General features: G+C 41.5%; 1 protein-coding gene across 4 annotated transcripts in view; it reads left to right on the top strand.

Moving 5' to 3' along the window:
- The window catches only part of MECOM (MDS1 and EVI1 complex locus), a 36855-nt gene extending 14608 nt beyond the window's left edge, over window positions 1-22247 (top strand). For 2 of the 4 annotated variants that reach the window (XM_009696726.1, XM_009696724.1), the window contains exons 6-14: window positions 1430-1517; window positions 4415-4441; window positions 11638-11804; window positions 13174-13251; window positions 14969-15138; window positions 16250-16394; window positions 19171-19407; window positions 19969-20155; window positions 21103-22247. In XM_009696726.1, coding sequence (XP_009695028.1) covers window positions 1430-1517; window positions 4415-4441; window positions 11638-11804; window positions 13174-13251; window positions 14969-15138; window positions 16250-16394; window positions 19171-19407; window positions 19969-20155; window positions 21103-21237 — 1234 coding nt within the window. In that variant the 3' untranslated portion in view covers window positions 21238-22247. The remainder of the gene's footprint in view (window positions 1-1429; window positions 1518-4414; window positions 4442-11637; window positions 11805-13173; window positions 13252-14968; window positions 15139-16249; window positions 16395-19170; window positions 19408-19968; window positions 20156-21102) is intronic. The other 2 variants (XM_009696727.1, XM_009696723.1) reach the window with 1 other exon arrangement.
- The last annotated feature ends 588 nt before the right edge of the window (window positions 22248-22835 follow it).

Below are 22835 nucleotides of genomic sequence, written 5' to 3'. Positions count from 1 at the left end.
TTGAGAGTGGTTTCTGCCCTTTTTTATGATTATTTGAGCAATGGGTTGATTTCTCCCGGCATTTCATTAATATAATTGAAGGCTCGGTGTCCTTGTGTGTACAAAGCCTAACCAGTGGGCTACTTAATCTCATCTGCCTCATGAAGTCAGTGGGAGCCTTGTCATTGGTTTCGGTGGGTGCACAAGCAGGCACTGTCAGTGAGCTGAGGTTTTAAAAGACAGTGGTAAAATCCTGACCCCTCCGTGTTTCCCAGTAGTGCCAAGATGGATTTCACTGGGATCTGGATTTCGCCTCTGTCCTGTGTGTGTCAGCCCCTCTTTGCCCTTTGCCTTTCTGCTCTCATATCTTTAACCAACCAAAGTCATGCATCTAAATTAATTTAGAGAAATATTAGCCATAAAAATATTTGTCTGTAATATAAATGACTGATTTTACAGCCTATTGTTAAAAAAAAATGTAAATTATGTTACTTTATTACTTTATCTGGAAAAGAAATGCCATGGGCAAAGTTTATGGAGAATGCTCTCACATAAGACAACAGGTGTGTGTTACGAAGAAACAGGGTATGGTGGTATTTACTGAGATGGTTTTATTCATGCCAGATTGATATCTGTATTAGACCATAGTTTTTCTTTGCGTCATATCATTTTAAATGCCTGAAGCAGTGGAAATAATGATCTGTGGTTTATGGTCCTGCATTACAAACTAATGGAATCTGTACTAATTCTGGCAGGGTAGCACGAGACCAGTTGTTACCAAGCCTTCCTTTACCATGAGTTACACCTGCATATGGACACCAGGATCTGTCCCTTAAACCGTACACGTCAGTAACAGAAAAAGCAAAAACCTCAAATTGCCACACCGCTTCTGAATTATCCACGCGGTGTTTCGCTGCCTAAATGCCCACATGAGTTGGTTGCGGTCTTTGTTGCTGGCATATCAGATTCGGTGCGTTCCTACAGGCCCGCTTTTCTCGCCCTGCTCGTGCATGGCCGTGCACAAGGAGAGGTTTCCAGGATGGTGGCTGCGGTGTCTCTCATGGGCAGACGAGAAGGGACCCATTGCTCAAAGCTCCTGTTGACTTTAATTCCTCTCCTCTGAGTGGAGAGCACCCTCAGTTGCCATATGTCTTCATAAAAGTGCTCGGTAGTCATTGGCTCCTATTATAATTATTACCGGTCTTTTGAAATGGGATTATTTCCTATATAAGTGGTATAATCTCCCTTTAATGGCGATTCACAGCCCCCACCCGCAGTAATGAGGTGTATGCGGGAATCGAGAGTTGACTCTACTTCCTTATCTTTTACCATTATCTCTGAGAAACGAATTGCTTGATGTATAATTGACTATTTTAAACATGAGTAGCTGTATACTTATTAATGTATGAGACTGATTCATCACAAGCAAATCTAATTTTAACATTTACAGAGTAGAAAAAAGAAAGTTAACTGACCCACTGGAAGCTTTAAAAGAGAAATACTTGAGACCTTCCCCGGGATTCTTGTTTCATCCACAAGTAAGTATTTTGGGAATTTTGATGTTGTAAACAAGCCTGTTGATGCTTCAAAGCAGGTGCAGAGAAATGAATGCAGTCTTAGTCATTTTTGGATTTCCTAAAACACACAGTTTTTGCTGTACCATTGTGGTGGAAAAGCGTAAGCATTGTTCTGAGCTTCTTGATGTTTTGCAGATGAAACAACATGTTTTGATTATAGAGGAAGTCAGATTCAAGCTACATGTATGTTTTAGAACTGTATTCCTCCAAAACCGTAGCGTAGCTACCAACACTTGCAGCTACCCATGTCTTCAGCCCTCTCCTGTGCTCTGGGCTGTTGGCGGTGGAGTCAATCTTGACTACAAGGAGGTGATGTAGACTCAAAGTTGGGCCCGCAAAGCTGAGCATCCCGGTTGTCGATATTTAAGGACTCCCAGAAAAGAGACAAGACCTTCCACCCAATGCTTTCAAGTCTCATGATACAAGTGCTCCATCTTTTTTAGGTAGCTGTTGTTGGCTATAGTGTGTACAATGGCTTTGTAGGATCCCTGCTCCTTCATACCTGAAGACGTGCTATATGAGAGGGCTGCTGTCTTGTTCGTAGGCCATAATCCTGCTGCTTATTTGCTGAATAACAAAAATTTAGGAGGGTGTCCCTAAAATGGTGTAATAACTGCAATGTGTATGTGGTACAGAAAGAGGACCTGTATGCAAACTATGCATTGCTTTTCTTTAACAGGGCCGCACCCTCATTTTGCCTTCCTCCTCCTTACTCAAGGAGATTTTGCTAAAAATTTGGGTTAAACCTGATGCCTGAAAGAAAATGCTCTGTGGTATTTGCAAATTTGAACCCCTTGCTGACTGCAGGCTGTTTCATCCTAATAATGACACCCCATACACATCTTGTATTTTAAGCACGCAGCCAGGAGCTGCTGTCTGTGGTTCAGCTTCCCCTGAACTCCTGGGCAAACCATGCCGATAACCTGCCACCACTTGCTTTTTTTTTTCCCAATGAAGTCAACAGTTGTTATATCCTAAGTTATATGGAATATGTTCTGAAATACGGGATTTCTGGAGAACTGGGAAGAGCAGCTGATGGCATATATAGATGCAGATGCACAAACATAATGCTATTGCATGGGTGGAGTGTGCAGAAAAACACCCCTGGTTCCAGTTCTAATGCCTGAAGGAAGTGATGGATCTATTAAGTATTAAAATTACTGAGAATTTTTGTACAAGATTTAATAGCAACTCAGCACCTCTTCCTGAGTTACCTTATTTGCGCAAGCTGCAAAGCAACGAGTAAAAATTCCCATTTCACAGCAGACAGTACTAATGCAGAAATATGCAAACAAGAGCTCAGTCCTCTTTGTGTCCCCAGGTGTAAAATCAGACTGGTTCCTCTCCATCAAGTGAGTGATTCTGTTAGGACAGCTAAGGGGCTGTAAATTAATAGTAAATTATTTAAATGAGGGCATTGTAGGTACTGTATCGATGGAAGAAACAATATTATTTTGCTTAATGCTAGCTAGCTTTTCAGAAGGTGTAAATCGATGTTGTTTAGTAAAGTTGGATACAAGGGGCTCTGAAGGTTTTGCCGCTGGTTGGTCTGATGACGGCGGTAGGTAGTGTGGTCGGTGGGTGGGAAAGGAGGCTATTTGGGTAAAATGCACCTTTGGGAGTTTGGTGGGCAGGGAAGGAGATGGATCCTCTTCTGCTTAGCGTTGTATGACTCTGAGTTACATGGGGAACTGGCGGAGGGTTAATGGGAGTTAGGCGAGGATGCCGTAGGCCTGCAGGTGAAATGGAGTCACTGGGCATCTTGACCTTAGCGGGCAGGATGTCGGGATTTCACCCTTCGTGTTTTTTCACAGAGAGTTGGTTAAATCTGTTGTTGGTGACTGAGGAAGGTCCCAGTGCGGTCACCAAGTCTGTCATTGTGAGCTGGAGGTGTCGGATCCCACCTCCCTAGCTGGGATGCCAGCCGAGGTCGAGGTCGGGCAGAGCCAGCACCCTCTGGCAGGAGGGAGGGCTGGTTGTGCACCCACGTTGCTGAACCCGTTCCTCCACATTTCTCATTCTGCAATAGAAAACAAACAAACAAACAAAACATGGTAAAGCCTGGCTTTTGTTTTATCACTTACCTCGCTGCTAAGGATAATGTCTTTAACCTGGTGTGAGACGGATGGATACAAAGGTCATGAGTGTAACATGGACTCTTAAGACATTGTGAAAGAAAAGTAACTCACCATCACATGTCCTGTCAAAAAAGTAAATGCCAAAATCTGCTTTCTTGTAGACTTTAATAGAAAGGAGTCTCCTGTTTGCAATGCAGAATTTAGCTCGGTATTTATAGAGGACTGGGGAATGGCTTGCAGAAAAGCTGTTTTTCCTTTATAGTCCTGTTCACCCCTGTAAAAGCACAGGTGTGGAGTGCACCGCAAGTTTTCATTTTCTGCTGGCAGGATTTATCTATGTAAAATACGAACAAAATTATTGTTTGTGTCCTACAAGTTTGTGTTTCTGTAGGTTAATTTATTTCTGAAACTTGCCATCTGATAAAGCAAGAATTTATTCTTTTTAACTGGGTAGTATGACAGCTAACAGATGGATCTTTAAAATAGGTTTCTGATGTAGAGATGAAAGACAGAAACCCTGCAGTCCTTACCCTGTCCCTGCCAAATTCCTCCCAGTGCCAGTGGCCTGAAAACTATGAAAATTAGATCACTTAACGGTATTTCACAATAAATTGCCATTACAAGGATTGCATTTTTAGGAGAGAATACCCCAACGCAAGAAATCATTCAGAATAACATCTCAATTAGTGTCTTTAAATAAAATCTTAATTAGTAGATTGATTGCAATGAGGGTTCCAACGCAGGAATAATGTGTTGTTTTTGTTTCAATTTTGCTCCCAGTTCCAATTGCCTGATCAAAGAATTTGGGTAAGTTCATTGCTTATATTTTTGATTTAATCATTGTGAAATAAATTGCGTAAGAAAAATATAATATGAAAGATAACTTACCGCTCAATTACAGAGCATGCCATGCTTTCCTACAGAGTGTTGTAGCTGTAATGGATAAATATCCTCTTTGTCAAATTGGCTTTATTTTTACCTACCTAATCTTGCCGGTTTTATTTGGTGAAGGCAATGGGAGCTTTACCTGAGTGAGGGTTTCAAAACGCAGTCTTTGTTTATATTTAACTGAAATTGTTCCAAGCCGTTTCCTTCAGAGATTGCAGTGAAGTTTTCAGGCTGAAATCTTGTTAGATTGCAATAGTTAGAAATATTTAATCTGCATTTCAGACATTAAAATACAGAGCCTCAGGGGACTTCACGTTTCTATCTCGCATTGACTTCAGTGGGAGTTAGTCACTTTAATAGCTTTGAAGTTTTGAGCTTAATTGCTCATTGCTGTACTTAAAGCAGAAATAAAACACCAATTTATTTGCAGCGTTTGGGTCAAATTTGTCCTGTGTGTATATTCACATCCTCCCCCTTATGTGAACAGGAATTGTGCTGTAAGTGCTATGGGATAAATTTGAGCTTGCTCTTCTATTTTTATAAAACGTTATTTTTAATACTTCTAAATTGTTCATGAAAAAAAGAGCCACAGCAACTGCTTTTGCAGATGCAACTCAAATAACACCGTGTTTTGCTTTTGCGTTGCTGGCTCCTCAGCTGCAGCACTGAACCCATAAATACTTGTCCCAGATTTTTCCCAACCTTTGGGCTTCGGAGGGGAGAGCTGGAGCCAGGCGGCTGCGGCTCCCGTCCTGACTCACTCTCGCTCATCACTCGCAGTACGACGTGGACTAATTTCACAAGACAAAGCCAGAATTTCACAAAATGAGATCCGAGATCTTCATGTACTCTGTCCCACGTGTGTCTCTGTACGGAGCTAGTGCAGGAGCCCTCAGAGGTGCTGCCCCTGTAGATTGGCCTTTAGCCCTGCCCTCCTCTGCGTGCCATCCATGACGCGCTTCAGAAGCAGTGATGGACCTTTGCTTTGCGTACCCATGGTTTTTCATCTCATTTTCTTCCTGTAAAGTGATGGTTTATGCAGCTGCAAAAGATGCACTAGGATCCTGAGATGAAAGGAGCTAAGCAGGTACTGAAGGACGACTGCGAGCACCCATAGATGCTGAATGAGTTCAACAGATAGGACGTAGGGTTAGATGTCAGACTTGGAGAGCCCAAGAGAAGGTTCCCAAACATTTTCTGTGCAGTAGAGGGAATTCAGTGTAACACGTGAAGGGGCCGTGGCAGGATTTGTGATTTGGCCCAGGAACCCTGGAGTGTCTACTTTCAGAAAAGTGGCTCTGTTTGGGCATATTTGAGAAGTTGAAAAACTCAGTGCAGTCTGTTTCTTCTGTCTGCTTTCCTTGACATTGGCTTGGTCCTCAAATTTCCGTCATCCTGCTTTTTTTTGTGAGTGTGTGTCTCCTGGCCATGTTAGTGCTTTGAGCAGCTGCAGCAGAAATAGGTATTTAAAACGTAAAGTGCCTAGAGCAGGATGCTGATTTATGGATGAATCTTCACCTTGAGAGATTTGAGTATGTCACACGAGCCTTTCTCGCTCAATTCACAGTTGCATGTGCCATGTATTTCAGATTGTTTTTCATTGTTTGGCAGGAACCCTATAGTGCAAAGCAATGGGCAACACCCTCTCTTGAATGGATCACGAGTTGTTTAGTCTGTGGACTCTTTCATCCCCTTCTGGTCCCATCAAGAGGAGGTTGCTATAAAGAGGTTCTGTAATTATAGTCAGACTTTATTTGCAATAGCTTCATGGAGAATCATTGTAAGTAATTGAAATAATTTTACAAATACATGAAATTTGGTGAGTGCATTAACAAAGCTTTTGTTTCACTGATCTTATTTTAGGACCTGATCCATTGTTAGATCAGCTAAGTCCCCACCAACTGCGTTAATACAAATAGAATTATTCTGGAACTATAGTGCAGATCAGCAGGAGTTTCTCACTACTGCTTCATAAAGTTCAGTCGCGTGTGATAGGTCTCTTGAACGTGAGTATAGCTCAGCCAAGTTCCATGGCTGGGTGTCCAAATACACACAATTTCGAGACAACAATTTCACAAGTCGTAGTTTTTAGAGAAAGCATTATAACTTGAACTGGGGAGGAAGAAATCCTGAGCTTCAGTAGTTGAATTTTCAAGATTTCTCTAAATAACACTAGTAAAAATAGAAAGCAAACATTTGAACAATTTTTTTTCCCATGAGTTACGGCGATAAAGTCAGTTGTTTTTGCGATAATAGCAATGAAGGAGTCGCGTTTGTAAAACATGAGGTCATGTAATTCATGACATGGTCTGCTAGATTATTTCCTATCATCAGGTTATTCTTAAAAAGCAGCAAGGACAAACCTTTGCTTTATTTATGCCACTTTTTCTTCAGTTGGCTAATAAATTTTACGACAAATATTCAAGGCCCCTGCTGATGATATCTTGCCCGTTGAAATGTTTATAAATACTTGTTTTAGCCGATTATGGTAATGTCTGCATTTTTGAGTCGGAGCTGGGGAATTGCGACTGCATATTAGTTTGCGTCAGTAGGAGGTTAATAGCCTCTCAGGGAGCGGGAGGGAGGTGGGGGAAAGCTGCTTCCTTTTCCAGACATCTGGATGCAGATAGAATCAACAACTCTTATATATGTAAATCAAAAGTTACTGTTCTATATAAAATACTGTCATTCACCAATCTCAGATTAGGAGCAGACATGACTTGTCCATAAGGCAGTAGGTGTATGCAAAATATGTAACAGGATCTTTGCGCTCTCCTACCTCCATGGAGAGCTTTCTCCGTGGACATGGCAATTACGCTAATCCCATCCTTGGGGTCAAGCTGTGCCTTCCTCCCTGTGCTCCATTCAGGGATCGCTGCAGTCCTCAGGCGCTTGGCTGGGGTACAGGCCCCTCCTGAAAGCACTGCCTGGCAGCTCGGGCCACACGCCTGCCTGCCTAGTGGTCCCCAGAGACCACCCCTGGGGACACGAGGTGGCCACAAGCACCCACCTAACCTCCCAGGACAGATGCTATTGTAACGACTCACAGGAATTTGGTGGATTGCTGACCAGTAGCATCTCCATGGTCAACACAGCTCCTATGGAGGCAAGTCTTGCTTTGCAGTCAGCCGTGATGGTGTTTTGAAGGAGTAAGAGCTACTACGGTTGTGTTTCAGCTGAAAGAGAGAGTTCCGTTGTGGAAGAGGGAAAGTTGTCCACTGGGTTAATTAGTCCAAAAAAAAACCCCCAAAACCTTGGGGGAAAAAGGGTAAGAATAAATTAGTGATTTTTACAATCACTGAAGATTATCCGTGAGTCCACTGGGGTGTCACTGGGATCTGAACTGCGGCATACATCTGTAAATGACATAGGAAGAAGGGTGACCAGGCAAAGAGCAAAGTTTTCGACTGTTTATTGAGAATAGCTAAATCTGAAGCTGAGTATGAAGATTTTGCAGAAGATTTGCAGAAAGCTGAGTCACCAAGGTTTTAAATAGCAAGAAAACTCATTGTCAGTAAATACCCAGTAATACTGAGGGGAAAGTGTGACTCTTAACTCGTGTCATTCAGGAAAAAGATCTTGAGGTCAATAGTTTTATGAAAATATCATCCGAGTGATTAGCAGAAAGGAATTGAAAACAGCATTATGTTATACTGCCTTCAGGTCTTGAATACAGCTGAAGTCCCTCTCAAAAAGGACATAGTAGAATTAGAAAAGACACAGAAAAGTGCAACAATGATGATCAGAGGTAGGGAACAGCTTCCGTACAAAAACAGACTAAGTAGATTTTGATTTTTTCAGCATGGAAAGGAAATACCCAAGGGAGCTGTGCCCCAGCTCTATGAGACCATGAATGGTGAGCAGAACCTGAATGAGAAATGCTTATTCATTAGTTTTAACAATACAAAAAGAAGGAAATGAGGGGCACTCAGCTGAATTATCAGGCAAAAGGCTTAGGAGGAACAAAAGCCAGTATCTTTTCATATGCACCTAATTAAATTGGTGAACTCTCCTTGACAAAAATATAAATGGATTCGAAAAGAGTTTAGCCAAATGACTGGGAGCAGCCGCCACTGACAGCCACTCAACACCGTAATCGAGATGCAACCTCCAGTTAAGGCTCTTGCACCTCTCATTGCTGGTGCGTGACAGAAGACACTGGGGAGAAGGTCTGTCCCTTGCCCGCCCTTCTGCGCATCCCCTGGGGCTACTCCTTGAAACCAGGGTGCCGGCTTCCCAAAAGCCTGTGTCGCAGGTTTATGATTCCTGCTTGGTTTTGGTGCCTGAGTTAGCCCTCTGTGCGACAAACCCCAGATTTCATGTTACTCAGTTGATATTTTGCAAGTAGACTGATGAGCAGGGGGCTGCCTACCTGCATATAAAGTAATTGAGAGCTTGTCGAGGGTCTGGGCTGGCAGGATTTTAAGAGCTGTAAGAAGCCCGTCCAGCCCAGGTGCCCATCTCACAATAGAGAATTGCATCCTGAAGGCCCCGAGCACCAGCACGCTTCAGAACTTCTTAAGAAAATGCCCCAATTTCGGTTCTTGTGAGCCCTATCTCCAGCAGATAGTAACAGCTATAATCCCCCTGACAGCAGTGGAGTGACACCGCCTGGTATCGGCAAAGGCGTGGGGCTGAGCACTTCCCGATGTTGCTGGTGTATTTCTTGAAAAATATAAATCATACCAGGTAACTACATAGAGCAGTCTTTAAAACAAAAGAAACAACAAACACAGTAGTCATTCCTACGGTGAGAAACATATTTTTGGAAAGCGAGTAATACTTTAAAATAATTGGAAGTGCTTGTGTTTCCTCTGGATGAGGGATTTAAGATTAGATGCTGATTTCATACCTATTTTGGGACTGATGTAATCCTGGGGGCAGTGTTGGAGGTAATGCGGATCTGCATCGCCGTACATTAGAGAAGAATAGGTCTCAGTTTCTCCTCTGCAAAATCCTGGAAATAAGAACTAAAAAAAAAATAAGCATGACTAAGCCATTTTAAATGCAAAGGGGAAAATAGTTGCTTTAATATATTACTGTAGAGGACCATGTGCATGAGAAATGGTGATCCAAAAATGATTTAAAACCACTAGATAATGAAACTGACTTGAATATTAAATATACATAAATAAAACATTTATTATACTTCTCAATGCCCTTATTATTCTTCACCATAAATATGTGCTATCATAACCCATGCACTGTCTTGTCACTGCTAATCAGCCCGAAGGCCAAAGGTCATTTTTCATTCAAATAATTTATTTTCCGCAATTGCAAAATAGACGAATGAATTCTTACGGGGAACAATTAGAAGGAGTTAAAGGCAGTGGGAAGACTATTGTAGAAGCTTTAAGAATCAATTCCGACTACAGAAAAGGAAGAAGTTGTATAAAAAGAAATATATGGTAATGTTGAGTTGTATAGGTTGATAATGACATCTCAGTGCCGAGATAGAATTACCTCCTCTCCCAGCAGCATCATCATTACATATCTCATGCCTGTGATCAGTACATGTCAAAATCCTTCATATTGACAAATGTGCTGTCCACTTGCATCTGTGGAGAATGTTTTAGCAGCTGAGTGATTATGAATCAAACCCCAGAGCTTACAGCCCCTACTGCCTCGCAATGCTTTCACATTTGTTGCCTGACAAGTAAATGTATCTTGACTTCCCTCAGAGATTTTTTTTTTTATTTTTTTTTTCCACCGTGTTTGATGAAAGACATTTGGCAAATTGGCAGTGGTACCCTGTACATTGCAATTTGTACTCAGCATTAGGAATCTGAGCATGAAATGAGAGGGCAGGCTACAGGCTAAAGGGAAAAAAAAAAAAAGCCAACCCAAAGCCAGAGCTAACCAGCATGTGAATAGTCATTCAGGAGACAAATGTGCAATTCTGCCCATTAAAATGAAATTTAAAAAACCCAACAAATGTGCAATTCTTCCTATTAAAATAAAATTTTAAAACCCCAACAATCAGGGCAGTGTTTTACAGATTTTGAAGAATGGGCTGTAAAGTTGTTCTCAGCTGAGGAGCGTTCAGCGTCTTGTCTTTCGTATGATTTCCTCCTTCCTTACAAGCAAGGTATTGCACAGGGCTCATGCTGTCGTTTTTATGCTCTGTAGGTGAGATCTTGGGTTTCTTTTCTTTTCATTTGTTTGTGGTGGCATGAAGAGGCAGATGGTTACCCTCGCCTGTCAGTAGGCTCAGCAGCAGTCTTGAAATCTCCGAGTAACAATGTTTGAGGTTTTGGAGCAGGTTTTCATGGTCAGTTCCAGACACCTTAAGGGAAACCGTTCTCCAGAAATTATTTAATCCCCACTCCCTGAAAATTACAGACAGCTAACCAGGAGTGGAGACATCCCAAAGTACGTAGGGTTTACAAGCAACTAAAGGGAGAGCAGGAATATTAAGGGGCTGTAGAAAAATAGGATAGACATCTAACAGGTAGCGTAAACACATAGCACCAAACCATCCAAAGCTTCATTTCTTATGGATTTATCTCATGGTCTTTGACTGTGATGGGCAAGACTACTGGACTGAGTGGTTGGATGTGACTGGGACATTGATGGAGCCTCTCTGGATCTGGCTTGTTGCAGCCCTTGGTTGAGCTAGAGTGTTCGTAATAGTAGTAGTTCCTCTGCACTCTTTGTCCTCTGCAAGTCCTTTAAAAAAAAATCCCAAACTTTTGGGGAGTTCAGTTATTGTTGAGATCTCTATTCTTTCTGTTGATTTGGTCAAAAATGTCCAAGTGATTTTAGTAGATGGCATGCATAGACTCATAGGTACGCACCCACAGAGCATGACTGTATAAACTGGAATTTCATAGAAGCTGAGGCTTAAAAAGAAGAAGAAATGAACACTGGCTAATTTAGATTTTGTGTGGAAGCAGCTTTCCAATATAGCAATGAGGATCAACTGTGTACTGGCCTTCATTATTATTCCAAGTGGGACAACCTCGTGGCCACCACCTTGCCCTGCTGCTTTTTTTTTTTTTTCCCTTTTATTTTTCTCTTGGCAGTGTATGTTCTTTGTATTTCGGGTTTCCAGTGAGGGCAGAAAGCCATAACAGTATTCACCTTGATGCGTTCTGTACTATCTTCTGTTGCAGATGTCAGCTATAGAAAACATGGCCGAAAAGCTGGAGAGCTTTAGTGCCCTGAAACCGGAGGCCAACGAGCTGATCCAGTCGGTGCCGTCCATGTTCAACTTCCGCGCCCCGCCGAGCGCCCTGCCCGAGACCCTGCTGCGGAAGGGCAAGGAGCGCTACACCTGCAGGTAGCCCCAGGACCACCCCACCCTGCCCTCCCAGGATCCCAAAATCCCCCTGGCTCCGACGGTTGACGGGGCCCGCGGTGGGTCTTTCAGGGCTCTCTATGCCTGACAAAACATGGAAAGCATTTTGCTTTGGGGTTCTTATTTATTAAATGACTGGTGTTCAGAAACAAAGAATTTGCCCTGTATCATAGGGGTTTGATAAATGAGGTGGAAACTATTATATAAACAATTCTTTTTCCAAATTTTCTCATCACTTTCATATGCACAAATGTGCTTTCATTATTGATTTTTTTGATCATAAACTACAGACGCGTTTTTTTCTCAGGCTTCTGGTTTTAATATCCAAAGGGATCAGTGATAAAATACGTGACTTATTAGGACTTATGTGTACAGACTTAAAAAAAACCACTATGAAGATAGTCATTGTACGTGCAACCAAAATGAACGGGAGCTTTGTCGAGAAGAGTAGAATTAGCTGTGTGGGTATTTTGAAGGCTTATACATCACGTTGTGAAAAAACAAATGGGATGTTAAAAGTGAAGGGGTGCAATCTTCAAAGTCATCATGTGGAGCAGCCACCACCCTTATTCACTTTAGAGAGTGCTGTGTGTGCTCTGTCCCCATGCAAAAATGGGCTGAATGTCATTAATAGAACTGGGCCAATTACAAACTGAATATTAATGTTACTTGAACAAAGGGGGAAACCTCACCATAATATTTTTTTTTTGCCATTATTTTTCCTGTGACATATTATCGAGTTTGGAGAATGTTTTTTAAATTGCATTATTTAGGTCTCTATATCATCTCCAGAATGCGCAGGCGTTTGACACTGGCATATCGGTTTATCTGATCTTTTTGAAAACATGTCACCTTCTTTCAAGACATGTTGTTATAGAAACATACCTTGATGGATTAGGTCTTTGAGTCTTGTCTGCTCTGATCCTATTCAGTGCACAGAATGATGTCACGTTTGCTGACACGTAGAATTGGTTGAAAGGTTTGAAATTTCCTTACATGGAGGCAGAAATCCAAGGCTTTAATAACCGATTCTCTGGATTCCAAATCTGAATGTGACCAATAATCACCTAGTGAGCTTAGAAATTTGGGGTGATCTTTAAAACCGGTATGTTTTCATATATCCCTGGCTTACGCACAAGAAAAGCTGATAGGTGCCAGTAATTCCAGTCCCATTCCTCTGTGTGTGTGCGCGTCTCAATCACTTATATTTGCTGAATGCTTTTATTGAAATGTTGTTACACCAAAGCAATGCCAATAGTACCATATATTAATGATTCAGTTTGGGCTGTGCTCAAATTAGGACGCAGCCATTGAAGATTTCGTTGTCTTATAAAACCTTTTTTTATCACAGATACTGCGGCAAGATTTTCCCGAGATCTGCAAACCTAACACGTCACCTGAGGACGCACACTGGAGAGCAGCCCTATAGGTATTATGACCCCTTACCCCTGTCTGTGGTGTGGTCAAGTGAATAAAACCAAGGAATGAGTGTTCCAACAGCCTTGCTTGGGCAGCCCCAGTGCTCGCTCCTTAGCCTCGATGACCCACCATTGCGTTTTGGTCTCAAACAGGGCTTCTTGCATTCCATGCAATGAAGCTGTGAAGATGGAGGAAGGTTTTGGTCCGAGTTAGGGAAGTTCTTTTGGCTTCGGCAGCCGTCCAGGCACCTCCTGCAAGTCTTGCCCTTGCCTTGCAGGATAGCTGGCACTTCTGAACCAGCACGGTTGAAGTGATTTTCAATAGAGTTCATGGTCATATTTTCCCTTGCAAAAATATTTTTTTCGTAAGAGCTCTGCAGTGTTATTTGCAGCCTAAAGTTGGGTGTTTTGTCAATCATCTGATTTCTGAAAGGTCCCGGTTGCAAAGGTGCTCCTGTATTTATTTGTTTCCTGCCTAATCTGGATCCTTTCTGAGGTCTTCTTAACCAAAACCCATGTGGGTGTACTCTTTTGTTGCTAAGAGTATGTATGTGATATTGTATCCAGGACAGTCACATGCAGAAATGTGTGTAGAAGCTTCACCTTATTGAAAATGAAAGACTAATTTAAATCAACTGGAAAGAAGCCAGTTCATGTTCCAGTAAAACAAATGCACCAATTTCTGCATTTTATGAGCTGTAAAGAGCAGAGTAAGCTCATTGTTTGTGAGGAAACAATATGTTTTTTGCCTCTAGTCTCTTTGGGAAATGAGATTCACATCTAATTTTATTGAAGGAAGGTCTTGATGCATATTATACTCGTCCACTACATAAAAGCCATGAGCAATTAGTAGCATAATGGACGATTTCAGCACTAAAAAAAATTTGACATCACTGACAAGTGTAAGAGAAGCACAGGAGAAGTAAAAGATTGAAAAAATAAAGTGGTGAAGACTGTTGGCTACTTGCCAGCCAGAGAATTTGGAATAGTTATAGTATGACTTAGTAATGGCTTAAAGAGCAATACAGTAAAGGCTTTAGGGACTCCAAATCGCTGCAGAGTATGAAAATTGATGCCTCTGGTACCAGAGTGATAGACTAAACTACTCACATTGGCACGGTATTAAAGGTTGGGATTGTTTATTGCTGGTTTTTGCAAGATAACCAAATTTCCTCTGGGATTAGCAATCGAGCAAGCTAATTCCTCAAGAAAAGATCTAATCACGCAGTATAATTTAGAATAGGAAAAGAAATAGCCCTTTTTACCTTATTTGAGCATTAAAAGAAATCTGTTTCATGTTTTTTCCAAAAGTGTTTAATTGTATTGTATTGGCAGCACATGAAACAATAGTTATTGCCCTACTGTTTTCAAACTTCCCAACTTTGCGTGCAACAGTTTTAAAAACATGGGAATCAATTACCCTGGCTAATTTGATGCCATTAACTCTGAAATATTATGCTTATTCCTAAAGCTGGTATTTAAAATAGAAAGCCTAATGTTAATTAAAGCTAAAAAACCTACCGTAGAAGTGATGTCTCCATTCCAAGAGCACGGCTCTCCAGTTATTCAACCAAAACTTGTCTTTATTTCAGGGAGGGTTTTGCCTCAATAAACTACAGTTGGGTACTGAGGCTGAGCCCGGAAGGTGCTTCACGTCTCTTAGGACAAATCTTACATTTCCAGCTACTAACAAACCCTTTTCTACCCACTTGTTTTCATTTTTTTTAGATGCAAATACTGTGACAGATCCTTTAGCATATCTTCTAACCTGCAGAGACATGTCCGTAACATCCACAATAAAGAGAAGCCATTCAAGTGTCACTTGTGTGACAGGTGTTTTGGTCAACAAACCAATCTTGACAGACATCTAAAAAAGCATGAGAACGGGAACATGTCTGGTATGTACGCCTTTTCCCTCCCCAGCGTGCCCTATGTACCGCTGGCGTTCGTACACAGGGACTGCACGTTCACTTTCAATGCTACTGAGTGTCAATAGGCACACGTTGCTCTGTGCCGTCTGCTCTGATGAGTGGGTTTTTGGAAAATATGTAAGTGCCTAAGCTCTGCTGACATTTAAAGTGCTTTGAAAATCCCAGCATAAACTCTACCCTTGTATAACTTAATACCACTGGATGATGTCTTTTCTTTTGGTTTTAATTAAGCCAACCATAGCATTTTGAGAACAGACTGGGAAAATTGGTTTAATCCCATCTCCGCAATCACTTGGCGCTCAATCGGAGTCCTAGAGTTAGAGTCTCAGGGGGCACTCTGAAAGATTTTCTTGGCACCTTCTAAAATATTCCCACTGTCAGGAGCTGCAAAGCACTAGCTATTATGGAGGTAATGGTGCCTCCCAAGCCTCAAAGCAAATCGGTCACCGCACAGCAGCAGCAAAGGCAGAGGCAGGTAATGGATATCATTGGTCTGGTTTAGGTATCTGCAGGGTTTAATGAAAACCCTCTCTGCAGTCTTTTCAATCTACATTTTGCTCCACTGGAAATAACCAGGTACATGCAGTGAATGCAGAGCTGTCTTTTCCCTGATGCTCAGAGAAGGACATCTGTCACTGGTCTCAGTGCTAATGAACCTGGGTGATTATGTCAATGACTGCTCCATATTTTAAGCAAATCTGCATAATTAGTAGGTAAAGTGAAGTTCTGTTTGCTCAGTTCAGCCATTGGTCTAACACAGTTATTGTCTGATGGTCTTGGAGTTGCCGGGGAGCAGGAGGGAGATGTTGAAATAGATAGTTGGCAAAAGCGATTATAAATCGTGGAAATGGCACCCAGCATGCAAGCAGTCGTTTTGGCTGGAAACCACCTTCGCCCATGGGTAATACTGCTTCCCTTCTAATTGCTGGGTTTATGGCGAAAAGCTGATAGATTACTATAGCCAACTGTTTCTGGCTCCCATCCATTTTAACCATTGTTTCAATTTCAATTCGATTTACATGGTTAAATACAGAAAATGTAAAGAGGCAACATCAAAAATCCTCTATTCTGTTTAAAGGTACTGCAACATCTTCACCTCACTCAGAACTGGAAAGCACAGGGGCAATCCTAGATGACAAGGAAGACTCTTACTTCACAGAAATTAGGAATTTTATTGGAAACAGCAACCACAACAATCAGTCCCCCCGAAACTCAGAGGAGAGGTGAGTTGTGTCTGATCGGTATACTAAAGGTGCCACTCTTCTTTTTCCAGGTTTGCTCACTTATTGAACCTGATTTTTCACTTTTGATGGTGTCTGCAGCCAGAGTTATTTTAGCAGTCTGGTTGCTTCAGTGTTCACCTTGGTGTGTTATGAAAAGAAACGTGTTGGTTTCCTCCCCATCGTGCATGATCAAATTCCCGGTGGCAGATGCTGGACAGAAGGTTCCATCTATGAACATATTTCTCCTTGTTTCAGGAGCTCTCAATTTCAAGTTCCCATCATTGATTTAAGTTTGTTGAAGAATTCCTTCATTTAACATTCACGGCGGAACAAGTGAATTCTACATCCTGTGGCTAAATGTAGAGAGCCTTACGATTTAAATGCAATTTAAATGTGTAATTAATAAAGTAGACTAAGTTAAATTCTTGGATCGAATGAAAGATTATAACTGAAAGTCCTTTCCCATAAGTAACTCGATCCCAGGAAAGATGCTGACCAGCAAAAAGCCGGTGAAGCTGTGGGTAGGCGTTGGTAGTCCACAGTGCTCTAGCATGTGAGAGACTTTTTCCTACTAAGATTTATTAGGTATATGGGTGTTTCAGTTCTTCTGAACTAACAGAAGAGAGACCACTTCTGAATATTTTCAGCTAATAAAAATACAGCTAAGCAGAAAAGGCTGTAGCATGGATACGCACATCAGCTCTACATATTTCTTTGAGATTGGTCTTGCATTATGCATTATTGGCGCCTTTGAATTGGCATTACATTATCAGCATCAAAAATTTCTTACGGTTGGTGACAAACTTCGCTGTCTTCTCAATTTCCAGATGCCTTTGTGAAGGGATAAAAATGGTGGACATAACACAATTTCCACGAAAGTATTGGATTAAGTGATTACATGCATATTCAAATTTCATTCCATCTTGATTGGCAATGAGGGCTTGGGATTTTTTCCTTGCACATCTGGTCTCAACATGTCCTCCGACAGGAAGTCAGCAAAGTGGAAAGGTTGCTGGGTTGTGCAGTGTTTCCTTTCTAAATTTGGCACTTCAGACTGCTCTTGACGGATATTTTATCCCTGGCAAATTGCTGCATTTGAAAGCATAATTAGAGAATCTGTTTTCTCAATCACATGGCTTTTGTTACTTTGGTTGTAGTCCATCTCCCTTTCATTTCTAGCAGCCTCAATTGAGCATAACAAGCAAGTTGGCAGCCCAAACTGTGCTCAACAATTTCTTACTTCTGCCTATTTAAATAAAAGATGATAAAGAGATATTTCTCTGATTATCTTAGAGGGGGGTGGCTGCTTCAGCTCTCCCAACTCTGCACAGCCTCAGATTTTTTTTTGATACTGTGAAATAAACAGACCATTCCCTAGTTTGGTTTTTAATGCAATACTAAACTCATGACTATCAGCTGGAATTTGCTCGGAAAATAGGTGAAACTCTATTATGTTCAGGAAAACGATGCTATTGTTGTATAAGAAACTGGCATTCACTTGTGTACCCTCCATAAGAAAGTATAACTGTTACAACAGTAAGTCAAACATTAAATACCAAATATGCTGCAAAGGCTCATCCTTATCTTGCTCAAACTTTTGGTATATTCCATATTGTCCGGCACAGTTTGAAGCACACAGACTCTGAAGCAAACTGCGGGCGGACAATAAAGTTTCCATTTTTATAACTGTATTCCTGGAAGAGTAAGGACCTTTTGCACAATGAGAACAATAGATGAATCAAGGCCTCCGTGCTACATAACGCAGCAGAGCAGATACGCTGGTCGCGTGAATTTGTGTGGCTCCACCGAGTGCAGCCCTTCCACACCGTAGTACCTCTGGCCGTGCGTTTGTTGAGGTGGTTGTGGTGCTGAATTTCTTTACCTCTCATTTAATGTGGTGGGCACCATGCAGCTGCAGATGCTCAGAATCCTACAGGGTTGAGGCCGTTAGCAAACGAGCCCCTACTTCAGTGTGGATATTATGTCCTTGATAAAAATCCCATAGGAAGTAGTTAAGAGAAGTCATTGTCTGAAAGCGAAGGACAGCGTAATAACAGCGAGTAGACCAAATGGTTTTCCATGTGCGTATTACTATAATTACTCATTTAATAAGAATAAATGCACTTAAAATGCTATATGACCTTTCTTTTCATTACTTCTTACCCTTGAAATCAGTCAATAATGTAATTCAGGGTGGAGGCAATATTGCAGACCACTCTTCAGGTCTTCAGCTGAAGTCCCTTAGGTTCCCATGTGTGTAATCCATATGTTCAGTGAAGGAGTATGGCTTCCAAATGGGTGGTAGTGTGCAAAATTAATTATGCATGTAATTTTAACTTTAAAACTCTGAATGCAGTATTGGATGTCATTTTTGAAAATGCCGGATCTGATTTTCAGAGTTTCTTGGCCCCTACGGCTTCTGTTAAAAGGCAATGATTTGTTTTGCCCAGACTACATATCTGATTGGAAACATGAGATGAAATAATGCGTGAGAAAATTTGGAATGGATATCTGAACATACCTCCGCTTGAACAGTAGTTTTAGCAGGATAACAGGAAAATCCCATGCTGATGGTACTGTAACGTCCCACTGATTTTTGAGTGGAATTTTCTCCAATACTGCCTAAATGTCTGAAGCTAAACAAGATACAAAATACAGAAATCACTTTATTCTACTGGGACAGATCCTTTTCAGATCTGCCTCCGACAATCTGCTGGTGAGGAGCTTTCATAACTGATTTGTGATTATTGCTTGGGTTCGTTTTTGGTACTTTCAGAATGAATGGCAGCCACTTTAAGGATGAAAAAGCCATGGTAGCCAGCCAGAACTCAGATTTGCTGGATGACGAAGAGGCAGAAGATGAAGTAATGATGGACGAAGAAGATGAAGAGAGTGAAATTGCAGGGAAAGCAGTCAAAGAGCCTGTTACGAGTGACATGCACGAGGGGACTCCGGAGGAGGATTACGAGGAAACGAGTACTTTGGACATGAACTGCAAAGCTTCCCCTGGCAGGTTGGTTCCTTCCGAGTATTGGTGTGCCCGATATGCAGAATAAAAACAATAAACCATACAAGAGTGCCAGCACCAAACTGTGTGCTGTGGGAACCGGCCCGAAGTAGCCAGCTTCCCAGTTACGATAGCAACGTGTGTCTGTGTTTGGGTCAATACCAGCCCTGTTTTCAGTCTCTTCATGCAATCTGTAGCCCTTAAGAGGAAAAATAACTGTGCTTGGGGAGCCATTGTCAGGTTCTGGGTGAGACAGGAAACGTTCATGGGAGAGACGTTATCTGCTCCGTAAATGGACCTGGATCTCCCATAATGGTCTTGTGAAAGGCTGTGGACACACCAGGAGAGAGACGACCTCTCCTTCCCCTGCTCCTGCTGCCTCCCCCTCTCCTTTTTAGAAAAGAAAGGGGAATTCCTTTTATTTCAGGATCACAGTTCCACAGGGCAAGGTGGTTTATGAACGTAAAAAAAAGGGGGAAATTGCTCTGATGTCTAAATTTGAGGGGACGGAGGGAACGCAGAGAGGGTTGTTTAACTGATGTTAAAACCTGCGTGGTGTTTTTGTAGGTATAAGGAGGAGGAGTATAATAAAACTGGACTTTCGGCTTTGGACCACATAAGGCACTTCACAGATAGTCTCAAAATGAGGAAAATGGAAGAAAATCAATATAGTGAAGCTGAATTGGCAGCTTTCAATACTTCCCAGCTGCCAGAGGACCTAAAGCAACCCTTGTACAGGAAATCCAAATCCCAGGTAAAAGCTTAAGTCAGTTAAAATGTTATTGTCGCCAAATACCTGAAGGATTAAACTGTTAGTGTGTGGAAGGCAAGGTCGTTTCGGCTTCGTCAGACAGGTCTGTGCTCCACGGCCACAAACCTCAGCCTGCCCCAACCTCCCCCTGCCCTCCCATCTCCCCGGGGAGACGTGGCAGGGTGCTCTGGTCCCCGATAGTGGAGACTTTTTGTACTTTTTTGCTGGTTTTGTTCCTGTCTGCCACCCACAGAAATGCCATGATAAGAAATAGTCCCACTCTGCTTTCAGACAGCCGGCGAGGTCACGCTGATGCCGTGGAGTTTAGCTGCAGCCTTGCAGGGATGTGACTCAATCTTCTGGCTGGCTTGGCTTTTTGGTATTTTTTTTAGTGTTTGTTGGATGGTACCTCCTCTAGGTCCTCAGCATGTTTTTAAAACAGCAGTAACTGGACTGATACCCTAGTGCTATTTCTTGAAATTTTTTAAAACGTTGATTAAAATGGGTCTTTTTTAGCCCCTTTAAAAGATCCTTGTTTTAAAAACTGCAGAATATGCCTGTAGAAAAGGTCAGCAAAGGAGACTGTGGTATTTGGTGAAATACAGGACCAGCCAAGGGATAATGTGATTCCTCAGGCTCATGAAAAGAGCCTCCCGTGCCAAGAATCTGAAGGCAAAGGAGACTCTGGGACCTTGTCTACTATCAAAGGTTTCTCAGAGCTTTGTGAAGCCAGATGAAAGCAGAAATTATTATTACTGTTACTGAGTCAAAAGTGTCAGTGAAAAGGTTGACAGTGGTTTTACCTAACGCATTTTGATTTTCTTTAAATAAGTTGAGAATAGCAGTTGTAGCCTAAATTATGCCCTGACCACGTAGGGGTGGCACGGGTCCGAGCTCAGATCCGCACTGCAGGATCGTGACCTCTTTGTCCTCCTTCTTTCCCCGTCCAGGCATATGCGATGATGCTCTCTCTCTCCGACAAGGACTCCCTTCATTCTGCATCCCACAATTCTCCCAATATGTGGCACAGTATGGCGAGAGCCGCTGCAGAATCCAGCGCCATTCAATCCATCAGTCACGTATGACATTGTGAAGTCTTACCGAGAATGGGACCAAGTCCAAACCAGTAGCATGGCTCTTTCATATATGACTATTTAAAAGACTGCTGAGCAGAATGCCTTATAAATCTGCAGGGTCACTCATTTAAAGTCCGGTGACCTTAAACTGAATAATTTTAAAAAGAAAGAAACTATTTATTCTCAATATTTTGTTTTGCACAGCAAAGGCAGCTGCTGACTTCTGGAGGATCAATGCGACTTAAAAAAAAATAAAAAATTTCAGTGGATTATGTAAACTGGGGCCGGGAAAAAGTGTCTTCCAGTTCACCCGGCTTTGAGGGGCAGGGGCAAAAGGGTTAAGACTGCATTGATACACACATGGCACTCCTTTAAAGTAGGAACTGAATTGATTTTCTTTTTGTATGAGATAGTTTGACACAGGATTGGGAACAGTTGCTTTTATGTACAAATCTCTTCATTAAAGCTTTATGCATTTTAGCCCTTCAAAGAAAGAAACTAGTTCTATCAAATGCACACTATCCATCGTAAATGTAGAAAGAAGTAACAGGGACTATTTTGTTCTCTCCGTAATTCTTTTGCCTTCTCAACCGCATTGTTAAATAAAAAGGAAAAACAAGGAAAAAAAAAAAGGAAAAAAAAAAAGAACTCTGAGAAACAATACATAAGAGGCTTGTGTATATTGTAAACTATGAATGTTCACTACTCCAAGAAGCTAAATCATCCAGATAATTCCGTGAAAGCACCGCGTTCATCGACAGCACCACTAGTTCAAATCATTGTAAGGAGTTTTTAATTTTTGACAATCATGTCACTATTTTGTTGTGTTGTTTCCTTTCCCCCTACCCTCTAATTTCTTCTTTGTGTTGTGTGTACCATGTATTTATTTGTTGGCAAACGATTGTTTGTTGATTAAAATAGCACTGTTCCTGTAACAAACAGCACTGCTCCAGTCCCCCACTGCGTTACGATGTAAGGCACCCATGTACTTCAAAAAAAGTGAGGTGAACTGATCTATGTATATGGGAGTGCAAAACAGTGTTTGAAATTTTCTTACATTCCTCTTTTATTTTATTTTTGCCTTTTAATGAACTAAATAACTATAGATGCGACTTAGGTTTTTTTTGTAATACAGTAAATTGATTCGATTGTATAAACAGTTATAATTTCTTCATGAAAGCATGATTCTTCTGATTAAAAAACTGTACCCAATATTTTATGCTGGTTGTCTGCGAGCTTGTGTGATGTTATGTTCATGTTAATCCTATTTGTAAGATGAAGTGTTCCAAATTTATGTTTTAAAGAAATAAATAAATAACGGAAGGTATTCAGTTATTTTTGGGGGTTTTTTTTGGCCTTTAGTGAGGGACCAGATTTATTTTTCCTTTTGTTTATAATCTCATTTTGAAATAATCGGCAAGTTGAGGTACTTTCTTTAAATGCTTTGTACAATGTAACTGTTACGCATTTCAGTACATTACTATGGGAGGATCAACTTAAAAAAAAAAAAATAAAGGACTACAAAACTGAAGGGATCTTTTTCCTTATTGTCTTGTTTTTGTCTGGGTCAGGGCAAAAATGGCACATTTCGTGTGCAGTCTGGGGAG

This window comes from Cariama cristata, unplaced genomic scaffold (genome assembly GCF_000690535.1).
Source record: "Cariama cristata isolate BGI_N322 unplaced genomic scaffold, ASM69053v1 scaffold36513, whole genome shotgun sequence".
Taxonomy (NCBI): domain Eukaryota; kingdom Metazoa; phylum Chordata; class Aves; order Cariamiformes; family Cariamidae; genus Cariama; species Cariama cristata.
This window is presented reverse-complemented; position numbering and strand designations above follow the sequence as displayed.